The sequence below is a fragment of the Pelobates fuscus genome, chromosome 10 (assembly GCF_036172605.1).
Source record: "Pelobates fuscus isolate aPelFus1 chromosome 10, aPelFus1.pri, whole genome shotgun sequence".
Taxonomy (NCBI): Eukaryota; Metazoa; Chordata; class Amphibia; order Anura; family Pelobatidae; genus Pelobates; species Pelobates fuscus.
The window spans coordinates 14269830-14283271 of record NC_086326.1 but is presented as its reverse complement, the minus strand read 5'-3'; the positions used below and the strand labels follow the sequence as shown (position 1 = coordinate 14283271).

At 40.9% G+C, this 13442-nt stretch overlaps 1 protein-coding gene across 1 annotated transcript in view; it reads right to left on the bottom strand.

The window, feature by feature from the left end:
- The window catches only part of KAZALD1 (Kazal type serine peptidase inhibitor domain 1), a 43078-nt gene that overhangs the window by 16042 nt on the left and 13594 nt on the right, over nt 1–13442 (bottom strand). The window contains exon 3 of the mRNA XM_063435034.1: nt 1284–1444. Coding sequence (XP_063291104.1) covers nt 1284–1444 — 161 coding nt within the window. The remainder of the gene's footprint in view (nt 1–1283; nt 1445–13442) is intronic.

The window sequence follows — 13442 nt, the reverse complement described above, 5'->3', positions numbered from 1 at the left end:
ATTCAGTAGGATGAGATTTGGGAAGAAAGGCCAGGTCTGAGAAGGATGAGGAGTCAGAGAATAAAGTGCGGCAAGGTTGTTCAGTAGGATGAGATTTGGGAAGAAAGGCCAGGTCTGAGACGGATGAGGAGTCAGAGAATAAAGTGGGGCCAGGTTGCTCAGTATGATGATATTTTGGGAAGAAAGGCCAGGTCTGAGAAGGATGAGGAGTCAGAGAATAAAGTGGGGCCAGGTTGTTCAGTAGGATGAGATTTGGGAAGAAAGGCCAGGTCTGAGAAGGATGAGGAGTCAGAGAATAAAAGTGGGGCCAGGTTGCTGAGTATGATGATATTTTGGGAAGAAAGGCCAGGTCTGAGAAGGATGAGGAGTCAGAGAATAAAGTGCAGCTAGGTTGCTCACTATGATGAGTTTCTGAGAAGGAAGGCCAGGTCTAAGAAGAATGGCTTCAGAAGAAAGTTTGAGAAGTAAAGAGGCTTCAAAATAAATGGGAGAATTAAACTGAAAGGGAAGAAGGGAAATGATTTATAAAGAAAATAGTAAATATTGATAAAAAAAAAAGTTTGGGAAGGAGATTACATTCAGAGAAGGGCAAGAAGAGTCTAACAGGGTTATTTACTAAAAAAAAATTCAAAGTGAATTTCAAATTAAATCCAAAGTAGCCAACCTGAGAGAAAAGCTGACTTAGACAATGTTTCCAGTTCGGCTATTTTTATTTTGAATGTCATTCTTAGTTTGGTGTTTCGTGAATTGTCAGGATTACTGTTTGATCCAGGACGTAGAACTGTATAGCACGGATGACAAATAAGCAACGTATTACCGGTCCTTAGAATGGCCGGATTTAACGTACATAGAATAGTCAAAAATACTAGCCGAGGTCAGGGAACTCAGAAAGGGACGCAGCGATGAGGAAAGCCAGGAGTCAGGATACCAGAATATAGAGAAGTCAATAAACAAAGCCAAAGTAAAAAAACAGGTAGAAAACTATAAACAGGAACGCGCTCTCGGACAACCACAAGGGAAACCACGACAGGGCACTGAGCAGGATGAGAACTGGGCCTAAATACCCCTCCTTTAGTTCTGATAGGCTGTAACCGGCCTTTGACCCCAAAGTCAGTTACCAGGTTTCATTTGCATAATTGCTGCTCAGCATTAACCCTTCTGTGGATTAGGTTGCTGCTTGGCACAACTTTTCCAGTGTGGACAGTAAATGTCATTAACCACATTTCTATAAGCGGATGAATACGTGACATGAATGAACCCCTAAATCCTTATAAACACATTACCTGGACTGAAATATGTGGGTCATCCCCAGGAAGCAGCATTTCGATCCCCTCTTTTCTCCATTCAATAGATGCCATGGGGTAAGCAAAAACCTCACAACCGAAAATTGCATCTTTCCCGGTAATATTCCAGATGTCGTAAGGAGGAGAGAGAATTTCAGGTGCTGCAGTGATATAATAAAAATAAATCTTTTTCAATAACTCGATATTGTGGAATGTAGGTTTACACTGTAAAGATCAGAAAAAACAAACAAAAAACAAAACAAATATATAAGATCATAGGTAGATTGTCAGGTTTCAAAACTGACATGTAAGACTTTTTCGTTTATTACTGGCCCTTTAAGTGAACTTCATGATTTTCTCCTCTAGTGGCCTCCCTAGCCACTAATCTATTCACTCACCTTAATATCCTCACCTGGATTAACTAACTAGGAGGATTGATAAGTCTACTCCCGGCACACAACAGTGGCCTTAACATTGAAGTCTATGCTCTGATAAAGAATCTCTGTTCCTGGTAATATCCTGTATTTTATCTACATGATTTCATTCTGTAGAGAACTTACCTGCAGTGCCTCATCCTGTACTCATCTGCATTTCCTCATACTGAAAGGCACTAACCTGCATTACTTCATCCTGAACTTGCCTGAATTACATCTTACCTGCAGTGCCTCATCCTGTACTCATCTGCATTTCCTCATACTCAAAGGCACTAACCTGCATTAATTCATCCTGAACTTGCCTAAAAGACTTTCCTTATCAGCTTCCAAGAATCCTGATTTGTGGTGTATTGCCTTCTTTGGAGAATCTTAACTGCTTCAATTGCTGCATCACTGCATGATCTTGTAAACAACCTGCATTATATTATTTTGGAATATACCTACCTGTTTCAACCTCTGCAACTCTGCATGATCCTGTATTGTCTTTTCCTAAAAGGTATTTACCTATATTTAGCTGTATTGCAAAGTATCCTGGAAATCCTTAACTACTTGGTATAACGTCAAGCTTGCTTGTATACAAAAGACTTTATTAATTTACTTTCTAAAGATCTTGTTTGTGGCATATCGCCTAAACCCTGTTTTTTATCACAAAGTATCCTGTTTGTGGCAGACTGCCCTTTAGTCTTTATTTTCAGTAAATTTGTTATGTCTAATACGACAAAGTTTCAACCAATAACCCTTGCGATCGTCTCCTCTCTGACCTGCTCAGGAGCATGACATAGATGTTGACATATTACAAGACTGAGAGCAGTTAGGACAGTTACATTAATATGTAGACACAGTTGGTAAGAAATCCCTTTAATAACCCTCTGAGTGTCACCAGTCCAGGGTGTATTCCCCATGTGAATCCAGCAACAGAAAAAAGGACCAGGCATAAAAACAGGAAGTATGGTCCAAGACAGTGTTTCGACTCACATAAGCTTGCAAAAGGCTCTTACATGTGCCGAAACGCTGTATTTATTTCTTCAATAGATCTGCCTTGGACTACAATTGCTTATTTTGTCAACTGAGTCTGTCCCATCTGGCTCTATACTTTGTGAGTTTGGAGTATTAGACTGTATACCCACTTTTATTTTCAGACTATATTGCACCGTATTGTTTTCTCTTTTTGTCCCTGTACAGATTTTACTGCATATCAATCCTTGAATACATAAAGGTAAGTGTTTTATGTTTAGTGCACCACTATATGCACTGGTGGTAGTTTTGACCACACAGTGCACTGTTTTCCATATGTGGTTGTGTGTGTAGTCAAGGAGAACCTTACATAATGCGTTGGTTGCTTTTGAAAGTATATTGTTTCATACACTTGGGTTTGAAGTGCTCATATAGCACTTTGTCTTCTTGATTTTCTGCCTTTCTGCTTTCCTTAGCAGGGAGAATGCTGAATATTAAGAGAAAAGGCATATCCAAAATTGAGGATAGCAGTGTCTGCACTACTTGTTCCATCTAAAATTCCACGATCAAATTAATCTGCTGCATATTTTGGAATAAATATCATCTTAAAAAAATGAGATAAGTGGCCTTCAGACCATCAGTGATGGGATTAATGTGGGAGATGCACTGTGCCCCTAATAGTACTTTAATAGGACGAGACATCTTGTGGTTTCAATAAACTTCACTTAATAATCATCCTGGCATATCTGTGCTTGATTGTTTGATGGACATCACTCTTCTTCTCTCTCAACTTCTGAGATGTTTGATGGACATCACTCAACTTCTGTTTTTGATGCATAGTGATTGTTTCAATTCTGAAAACCCCCATTACTGATCAGGATATACAAACAGCTATTGCCTCTCTCTGCACCGGAAAAGCACCTCGCCCAGACTCCCTCACAGCAAATTATTTTAAAATCCTGGAGCCCCAGCTTGGCACTTTTCTAACTCCACTCTTCAGTCACATTTATCTATATTGTCTATTAATAAACTTCCTTAACTTGACTCGAATAGTCCTTAGATCCAAACCCGAAAGGGATCATAGTCACATGAGCACCTCTAGACCAATACCAGTCCTGAATCTCCACTTGAAGCTCTTGTCTGGGATATTGGCCTCCCATCTCCAAAGCTTCCTCCCTAAAACTAATTGGGGTTCGTCCATGGGCGACATCCAGTGATCGGGGTGAGGAGAACTATGGCATTGGTGGCTCGGTTCTCTGGCTGATACATTTGTCTGTTGATATTAAATGTAGTGGAGATTTGTCCATTATTAATTTCAATAGATAACCTTTATATCAGATGTTATGTCTTCCTCAGAGGACTCACAAGTTCATATTTCATATTTTTGTACAAATTGTATCCTGTTTACTTTGTGATTCTATAGTATCTCCAGATCCTAATTTTGTTTTCTGATTGGTGCATATAAAAGAATTAAAGATTGTTCTTTTTTTTTTTGCCTGGAATTAGAGAAACAAATTAAGATTGGCTTCCCTGCCCCAGGACTATACATTCTGATATAGAATTTACAGAATGCTTCCTGTGAAATCACCTTCACACTGATTGGATAATTAGCTAAAGTGTGGATTGTTGAAATACAAAATTAATTTAACATTTTCGTGTACGGTAAACAGTGACAATTCAGTATTTGGTTTTAAAATTTATTTGAATTCATGTTGAATTCTCAAAAAGTACACTAGTAATTAACCCTGTTTGTTTTACAGTTTATGGTGCTGTTCCACACACGTTTACATTGGGAATATACTGGATCCAGTTCCAAAGCAATGTCTATGTTGGCAGGTTTTAACGTTGACTTAAGAAGGGCTTTGTTCTTGTTCATATCACAGAAGCCTGCCAGACACTAAATCCCATTAGTTTCAGAATTCATTTTCATTGAACCATCTTCTACATAAAATAAACAGGTAAACTGCTCCTTTGCTTGCTCGATTTGATATTCCTTATGAGAGGAACCATGAGTTTAGTGCCTGTGTTTAGTGTTTATGGATAGTAAAAAGTCAGACTATATAAAAAAAACTAAGTATTAACCACTACAGCATGCAGAGGATGGAGCCTAGAATAGAATTCTGTATCATCAAGGAACAAGCATCTCTCCTCCTTGTTAGAGCATCAGGAAACGTCACATGCTGGAGATGGTCCAGCGCCAAAGGAGATTTGGGACTAAGGCTCTGATCATAGGCACCCCATCATCTTGTTATCACTCTGCTCTTCATGCCCAGAAGATGTTTTGTCTGTCAGTATGGAATGTGATTTCTATGAATCTTTGTTATAATAAATACCATATTACACTTCAAAGGATACATTGTGTACTCATCTAATGCCAGTTATTAAAAAAAAATAGTATATTTTGACATTATCGAGGGCATAATACTATATGGAATGTAGTATTGCCTTGCCAGAAAAAGGTATAAATACAATAAAAGGCATAGAAAATTTGAAATTATTACCATTTATATAACACCACAGTGCTTCACAATTATAGAAAGGTGTTATTCGAAGGCCCTGCTCAAACAATCTATGAGGATTTGACATTGGAAGATATATATTATTAGGCATCTTGTCCAAGTATGATTAATGGTAAGTTGGTCTGAGAAGGATTGGGACCTGCTTTTCCCTATTCTAAGGTAGTGACAACCACTGCCATAATCCCCCAATTAATATTCACCTAAATTTAAACCACCCAGAACCTGTGAAAGGAGTGAGGACGGGTGGCATTTACAATTACAGCCGGAAAACGGGAGTGTACGTGTATCTTACATGTGGACATACACACATGCATTCTTCAACATAAGATTTTAACTAATGACATAATAATCACTGATGAGCTTTGTGTTTAAATACTAGAGTCATATTTAACCATTGCATAGTGTTAAAACTGTTGTAAGTGAGGCCGTTCCTGTCAATAACTCTGCGCACTGATCTCAAGTCTACGAGGATATTATGAAGGAAAACACAAGTAATGAGAGGAAAATGCAGATTGTTCTTAGATCTGGGAACAGGCAATCCACTGAAATGCCAAGATGTCCTTCAACTAGCCATAGTCCATGTGAGTTATTTTATACCTCACATTCACCGCTTTAGAAATCTGGTTACTTTCAAAAGACGTTCCTAGCTGGTGATTTTAGTTTATAAACCTTATGATTGATGGAGATATACCTGGTGACTCACTAACACTAGACTGGAGTTTTTATGATGATGATGGTACCTACATTGTATCAGCGGTTCTTTACAGCACAAAGAAGTTGCTAGCAGGTAATCTAGACTGCACCATATATGTGGTGGACCCATAGACAGTTTGCCGAAAAAAAACTAATATCCAGGGTTCTAGGGTTTGAAACAGTGTGCAGGTAACTTCTTGTTGCGTAAAGCATATACAGGTAACTTTAATAGACTATACAGGTAACTTTAGTTGCTCATATGATACACAGGTAGCTTTTATATTTGTTGTGAACTAATATATTCAAATTAGGACTGAAAATGCCAGTTCTGTCGAAATGTCAGTTCCCCATTCTAACTATTTGTGTGTGCTACCTACGAACTGTTCAATAAGTACATTAGTATACATTTGCTCATGTTCCCTTCACTTTTTGTTTTACACGCCTCTCCAATCATATATATTGTGTACTTATACACAACCTCATCTAAATATCTTGCCTTTCATACTGGTTTTTAAAATGTTGGTGAAGAGCCACCAGGGGACCAGAGGGTTAGTCTTGTTGGTCCTTGATCTAGATCCAGTGCTGGATGAAGGGGTTTCATTGGGATGGAGCTGAAAAATGACACTGGGACTAAATACAAAGTTTGAATTTATGTTTTTGTCACCATGCCCTCCATCTGTATCTAGACTTTGCAGCTAAAAATAATTCCGCACACATTTATAAAATGGAAATTTCAGACATATAAAATCAATTTTCACAAGCAGGCTAAGCCACAAAGAGATTTACTGGGAAAGCAAGGGGCACAATGAGTCACAGCCCATTCCATGCATAATGGAAGACAGGAAATCTATCTTATAGGTAAAGGGGCAACTGAATCTATCCTATGGTGCACAGGGAATCCTTCATATGGTTAATGGGGCTACGGGGAACCATCCAATGGGTAATGGGGCACAAGGAATCTTTCCTATGGGTAATGGGGCACAGGGAATTCATCCTTTGGATAATGGGGCACAGTGAATCCATCCTATACGTAATCGGGCACAGTGAATCCATCCTTTACGCAATGGGGCACAGTGAATCCTTCCTGTATGTAATGGGGCACAGGGAATCCATCCTATAGGTAATGGTGCACAGGGAATCCATCCTATGAGTAATAGGGCACAGATAAACCATCCTATGGGTAATGGGGCACAGAGAAAGCATCTTTTGGGTAATGGGGTACAGGGAATCCATCCTATGGGTAATGGAGCACAGGGAATCCATTGAATAGGTAATAGGGCACAGGGAATCAATCCTATGGGTAATGGGGCACAGGGAATCCATCCTATAGGTAGTGGGGCACATGAAATCCTTCCTATGGGTAATGGGGACCAAGGAATCTATCCTACGAGTTATGGGGCACAGTGAATCCATTATATAGGTAATGGGGCACAGGAAATCCATCGTTTAGGTAATTGGGCACAGGGAATCAATCCTATGTACAATGGGGCACAGTGAATCCATATAGGTAGTTACATAGTTACATAGCTGAAAAGAGACTTGGTCCATCAAGTTCAGCCTTCCCCACATATGTTTTTGCAGTTGATCCAAAAGAAGGCAAAAAACCTAGTCTGAATCGCTTCCAATTTTGCAACAAACCAGGAAAAAATTCCTTCTTGACCCCAAAATAGCAGTCCGATATCTCCTTGGATCAAGCAGCTATTACCCACTAATTAGAAATTAATTCCTGTATTTTATGTTTTTGCAAGTATTTATCCAATTGCAGTTTAAACATCTGTATAGACTCTGACAAACCCCCTCTTCAGGTAGAGAATTCCATATCCTTATTGCTCTTACTGTAAAAAAAAACCTTTTCTTTGCCTTAGATGAAATCTCCTGTCTTCCAGCCTAAATGTGTGACCTCATGTCCTATTTATAGCCCTGTTTATGAATAGACTTCCAGATAAAGATTTGTACTGGCCCCGAATATATTTGTATAATGTTATCATATCCCCTCTCAGGCGCCGTTTTTCCAAACTAAACAGATTTAAAAATTTTAACCTTTCTTCGTAACTAAAATGCTCCATTCCTTTTATCAATTTTGTAGCTCGTCTCTGCACTTTTTTTAGTACCATGATATCTTTCTTTAGAACAGGTGCCCAAAATTGCACAGCATATTCAAGGTGTGGGTTATGGGGGACAGGGAATCCATCATATGGGTAATGGGGCTAAGGGAATCCATACTATGGGGCAAATGGAATCTATCCTATGAATAATGGGGCGCAGGGAATCCATCCTATGGGTAATGGGGCAAAGGGAATCCATCCTATGGGTAATGGGGCACATGAAATCTTTCCTATGGGTAATGGGGGACAAGGAATCCATCTTATGGGTTATGGGGCACCGGTAATCCATCCTATGGGGCACAGGGAATACATCCTATAGTTAAGGAGACACAGGGAATTTATCCTATGTGTAATGGGACACAGTGAATATATCATATAGGCAATGGGGCAAAGGAAATCCTTCCTATAGGTAATGGGGCACAGGGAATTCATCCTGTGTGCAACTGGGCACAGGGAATCCATTGTATAGGTAACTGGGCACAGGGAACATATCACATGGGTAATGGGGCACAGGGAATCCATCCTTTGACACTTTAGGATTTACGAGTTTTGTTTCCCAGGATGCCCAGCAAGACCAAGAAAGGTATTTGTGTCTCTTTGGACACAAGCTATGAATTTAATACCGAGCATTTCAGGGCAGCAGCAGATCACAACACAACACCAGCCAGCTTGAGTCTATTATGTGTGGCATGGAGCTTCAGCTTTGATAGCCCCTACATCTAGATCAAAGCGTATGATAGAATGATTATGTGGCAGTGATAGAAGGAATATTAGAAAGTGAGATGCAGTGAGGAAGGATATCTGAGTGTCTGAAGAAGTTAAATTCTTTAAGGCATTGTAAAAATGTAGACCATATGCTCGCGTTATACATACTTCTATTTATGGGCTGCAGGCACTGCACGCTTAGTGAACAGAAAACAAAAAGTCATTGCTAACAATGTGAATCAAGTAAATAACTGGGATAATGAGAAACTACATTTTTTATTGGACATTCAATCTGTTCTACTAAACAGAGGATAGCATGATAGCCAAGAGGAATAATATTATGGTGGGCCAACTTGAGTAATAGAATGGTGTGCCAAAAGGAGTAATAGCATGGTGTGCCAACAGGAGTAATAGCATAGTGTGCCAACAGGAGTAATAGCATAGTGTGCCAACAGGAGTAATAGCATAGTGTGCCAACAGGAGTACTAGAATGGTGTGCCAACAGGAGTAATAACATGGTGTGCCAACAGAAGTAATAGTATGGTGTGCCAACAGGAGTACTAGAATGGTTCGCGATCGGAGTAATAACATGGTGTGCCAACAGGAGTAATAGCATAGTGTGCCAACAGGAGTAATACCATAGTGTGCCAACAGGAGTAATACCATAGTGTGCCAACAGGAGTACTAGAATGGTGTGCCAACAGGTGTACTAGAATGGTGTGCCAACAGGAGTAATAAAATGGTTTGCCAACAGGAGTACTAGAATGGTGTGCCAACAGGAGTACTAGAATGGTGTGCCAACAGGTGTACTAGAATGGTGTGCCAACAGGAGTAATAAAATGGTTTGCCAACAGGAGTACTAGAATGGTGTGCCAACAGGAGTAATAGCATGGTGTGCCAACAGGAGTACTACTAGAATGGTGTGGCAACAGAAATAATACAATGGTGTGCCAACAGGAGTACTAGAATGGTATGCCAACAGGAATAATAACATGGTGTGCCAACAGGAGTACTAGAATGGTGTGCCAACGGGAGTAAAAGCATGGTATGCCAACATGAGTAATAGCAAGGTAGGCCAACAGGAGTAATTCCATGGTGTTCCAACAGAAGTAAAAGCATGGTGTGCCAACAAGAGTAATAGCATGGTTTGCCAACAGGAGTAATAACATGGTGTGCCAATCATAATAATATTATGGTATGCCAACAAGAGTAATAGCATAGTGTGCCAACAGGAGTAATAGCATGGTGTGCCAACAGGAGTAATAACATGGTGTGCCAACAGAAGTAATAGTATGGTGTGCCAACAGGAGTACTAGAATGGTGCGCGATCGGAGTAATAACATGGTGTGCCAACAGGAGTAATAGCATAGTGTGCCAACAGGAGTAATAGCATAGTGTGCCAACAGGAGTAATAGCATAGTGTGCCAACATGAGTAATAACATAGTGTACCAAAAGGAGTAATAGCATGGTGTGCCAACAGGAATAATAACATAGTGTGCCAACAGGAGTACTAGAATGGTGTGCCAACAGGAGTAATAGCATAGTGTGCCAACAGGAGTAATAGCATAGTGTGCCAACATGAGTAATAACATAGTGTACCAAAAGGAGTAATAGCATGGTGTGCCAACAGGAATAATAACATAGTGTGCCAACAGGAGTACTAGAATGGTGTGCCAACAGGAGTAATAGCATAGTGTGCCAACAGGAGTACTAGACTGGTGTGCCAACAGGAGTACTAGAATGGTGTGCCAACAGGTGTACTAGAATGGTGTGCCAACAGTAGTAATAACATGGTGTGCCAACAGGAGTACTAGAATGGTGTGCCAACAGGAGTAATAGCATGGTGTGCCAACAGGAGTAATAACATGGTGTGCCAACAGGAGTAAGAGTATGGTGTGACAACAGGAGTACTAGCATAGTGTGCCAACAGGAGTACTAGAATGGTGTGCACACAGGAGTAATAACATGGTGTGCCAACAGGAGTAATAACATATTGTGCCAACAAGAGTACTAGAATGTTGTGCCAAGAGGAGTAATAACATGGTGTGCCAACCGGACTAATAATATGGTGTGCCAACAGGAGTAATAGCATAGTGTGCCAACAGGAGTACTAGAATAGTGTGCCAAAAGGAGTAATAACATGGTGTGCCAACAGGAGTAATAACATGGTGTGCCAACAGGAGTAATAGCATAGTGTGTCAACAGGTGTACTAGAATGGTGTGCCAACAGGATCAATAACATGGTGTGCCAACAGGAGTAATAGTATGGTGTGCCAACAGGAGTATTGGCATAGTGTGCCAACAGGAGTACTATAATGGTGTGCCAACAGGAGTAATAACATGGTGTGCCAACAGGAGTAATAGCAAGGTATGTCAACAGGAGTAATTCCATGGCGTTCCAACAGAAGTAATAGCATGGTATGCCAACAGGAGGAAATAGCATAGTGTGCCAATAGGAGTAATAGCATAGTGTGCCAACAGGAGTACTAGAATGGTGTGCCAACAGGAGTAATAACATGGTGTGCCAACCGGACCAATAATATGGTGTGCCAACAGGAGTAATAGCATAGTGTGCCAACAGGAGTAATAGCATAGTTTGCCAACAGGAGTACTAGAATGGTGTGCCAACAGGAGTACTAGAATGGTGTGCCAACAGGTGTACTAGAATGGTGTGCCAACAGTAGTAATAACATGGTGTGCCAACAGGAGTACTAGAATGGTGTGCCAACAGGAGTAATAGCATGGTGTGCCAACAGGAGTAATAACATGGTGTGCCAACAGGAGTAAGAGTATGGTGTGACAACAGGAGTACTAGCATAGTGTGCCAACAGGAGTACTAGAATGGTGTGCACACAGGAGTAATAACATGGTGTGCCAACAGGAGTAATAACATATTGTGCCAACAAGAGTACTAGAATGTTGTGCCAAGAGGAGTAATAACATGGTGTGCCAACCGGACTAATAATATGGTGTGCCAACAGGAGTAATAGCATAGTGTGCCAACAGGAGTACTAGAATAGTGTGCCAAAAGGAGTAATAACATGGTGTGCCAACAGGAGTAATAACATGGTGTGCCAACAGGAGTACTAGAATGGTGTGCCAACAGGAGTAATAGCATAGTGTGCCAACAGGAGTACTAGAATGGTGTGCCAACAGGAGTACTAGAATGGTGTGCCAACAGGTGTACTAGAATGGTGTGCCAACAGTAGTAATAACATGGTGTGCCAACAGGAGTACTAGAATGGTGTGCCAACAGGAGTAATAGCATGGTGTGCCAACAGGAGTAATAACATGGTGTGCCAACAGGAGTAAGAGTATGGTGTGACAACAGGAGTACTAGCATAGTGTGCCAACAGGAGTACTAGAATGGTGTGCACACAGGAGTAATAACATGGTGTGCCAACAGGAGTAATAACATATTGTGCCAACAAGAGTACTAGAATGTTGTGCCAAGAGGAGTAATAACATGGTGTGCCAACCGGACTAATAATATGGTGTGCCAACAGGAGTAATAGCATAGTGTGCCAACAGGAGTACTAGAATAGTGTGCCAAAAGGAGTAATAACATGGTGTGCCAACAGGAGTAATAACATGGTGTGCCAACTGGAGTAATAGTATGGTGTGCCAACAGGAGTAATAGCATAGTGTGTCAACAGGTGTACTAGAATGGTGTGCCAACAGGATCAATAACATGGTGTGCCAACAGGAGTAATAGTATGGTGTGCCAACAGGAGTATTGGCATAGTGTGCCAACAGGAGTACTATAATGGTGTGCCAACAGGAGTAATAACATGGTGTGCCAACAGGAGTAATAGCAAGGTATGTCAACAGGAGTAATTCCATGGCGTTCCAACAGAAGTAATAGCATGGTATGCCAACAGGAGGAAATAGCATAGTGTGCCAATAGGAGTAATAGCATAGTGTGCCAACAGGAGTACTAGAATGGTGTGCCAACAGGAGTAATAACATGGTGTGCCAACCGGACCAATAATATGGTGTGCCAACAGGAGTAATAGCATAGTGTGCCAACAGGAGTAATAGCATAGTTTGCCAACAGGAGTACTAGAATGGTGTTCCAACAGGAGTAATAACATGGTGTGCCAACTGGAGTAATAGTATGGTGTGCCAACAGGAGTAATAGCATAGTGTGTCAACAGGTGTACTAGAATGGTGTGCCAACAGGATCAATAACATGGTGTGCCAACAGGAGTAATAGTATGGTGTGCCAACAGGAGTATTGGCATAGTGTGCCAACAGGAGTACTAGAATGGTGTGCCAACAGGAGTAATAACATGGTGTGCCAACAGGAGTAATAGCAAGGTATGTCAACAGGAGTAATTCCATGGCGTTCCAACAGAAGTAATAGCATGGTATGCCAACAGTAGGAAATAGCATAGTGTGCCAATAGGAGTAATAACATAGTGTGCCAACAGGAGTACTAGAATGGTGTGCCATCAGGAGTAATGGCATGGTGTCCCAACAGGAGTAATAATATAGTGTGCCAACATGTGTACTTGAATGGTGTGCCAACAGGAGTAATAGCATAGTGTGCCAACAGAAGTTATGCCATAGTGTGCTAACAGGAGTACTAGAATGGTGTGCCAACAGGAGTAATAGCATGGTGTGCCAACAGGTGTACTAGAATGGCGTGCCAACAGGAGTACTACAGGAATGGTGTGCCAACAGGAGTACTAACATGGTGTGCCAACAGGAGTACTAGAATGGTGTGCCAACAGGAATAATAACAG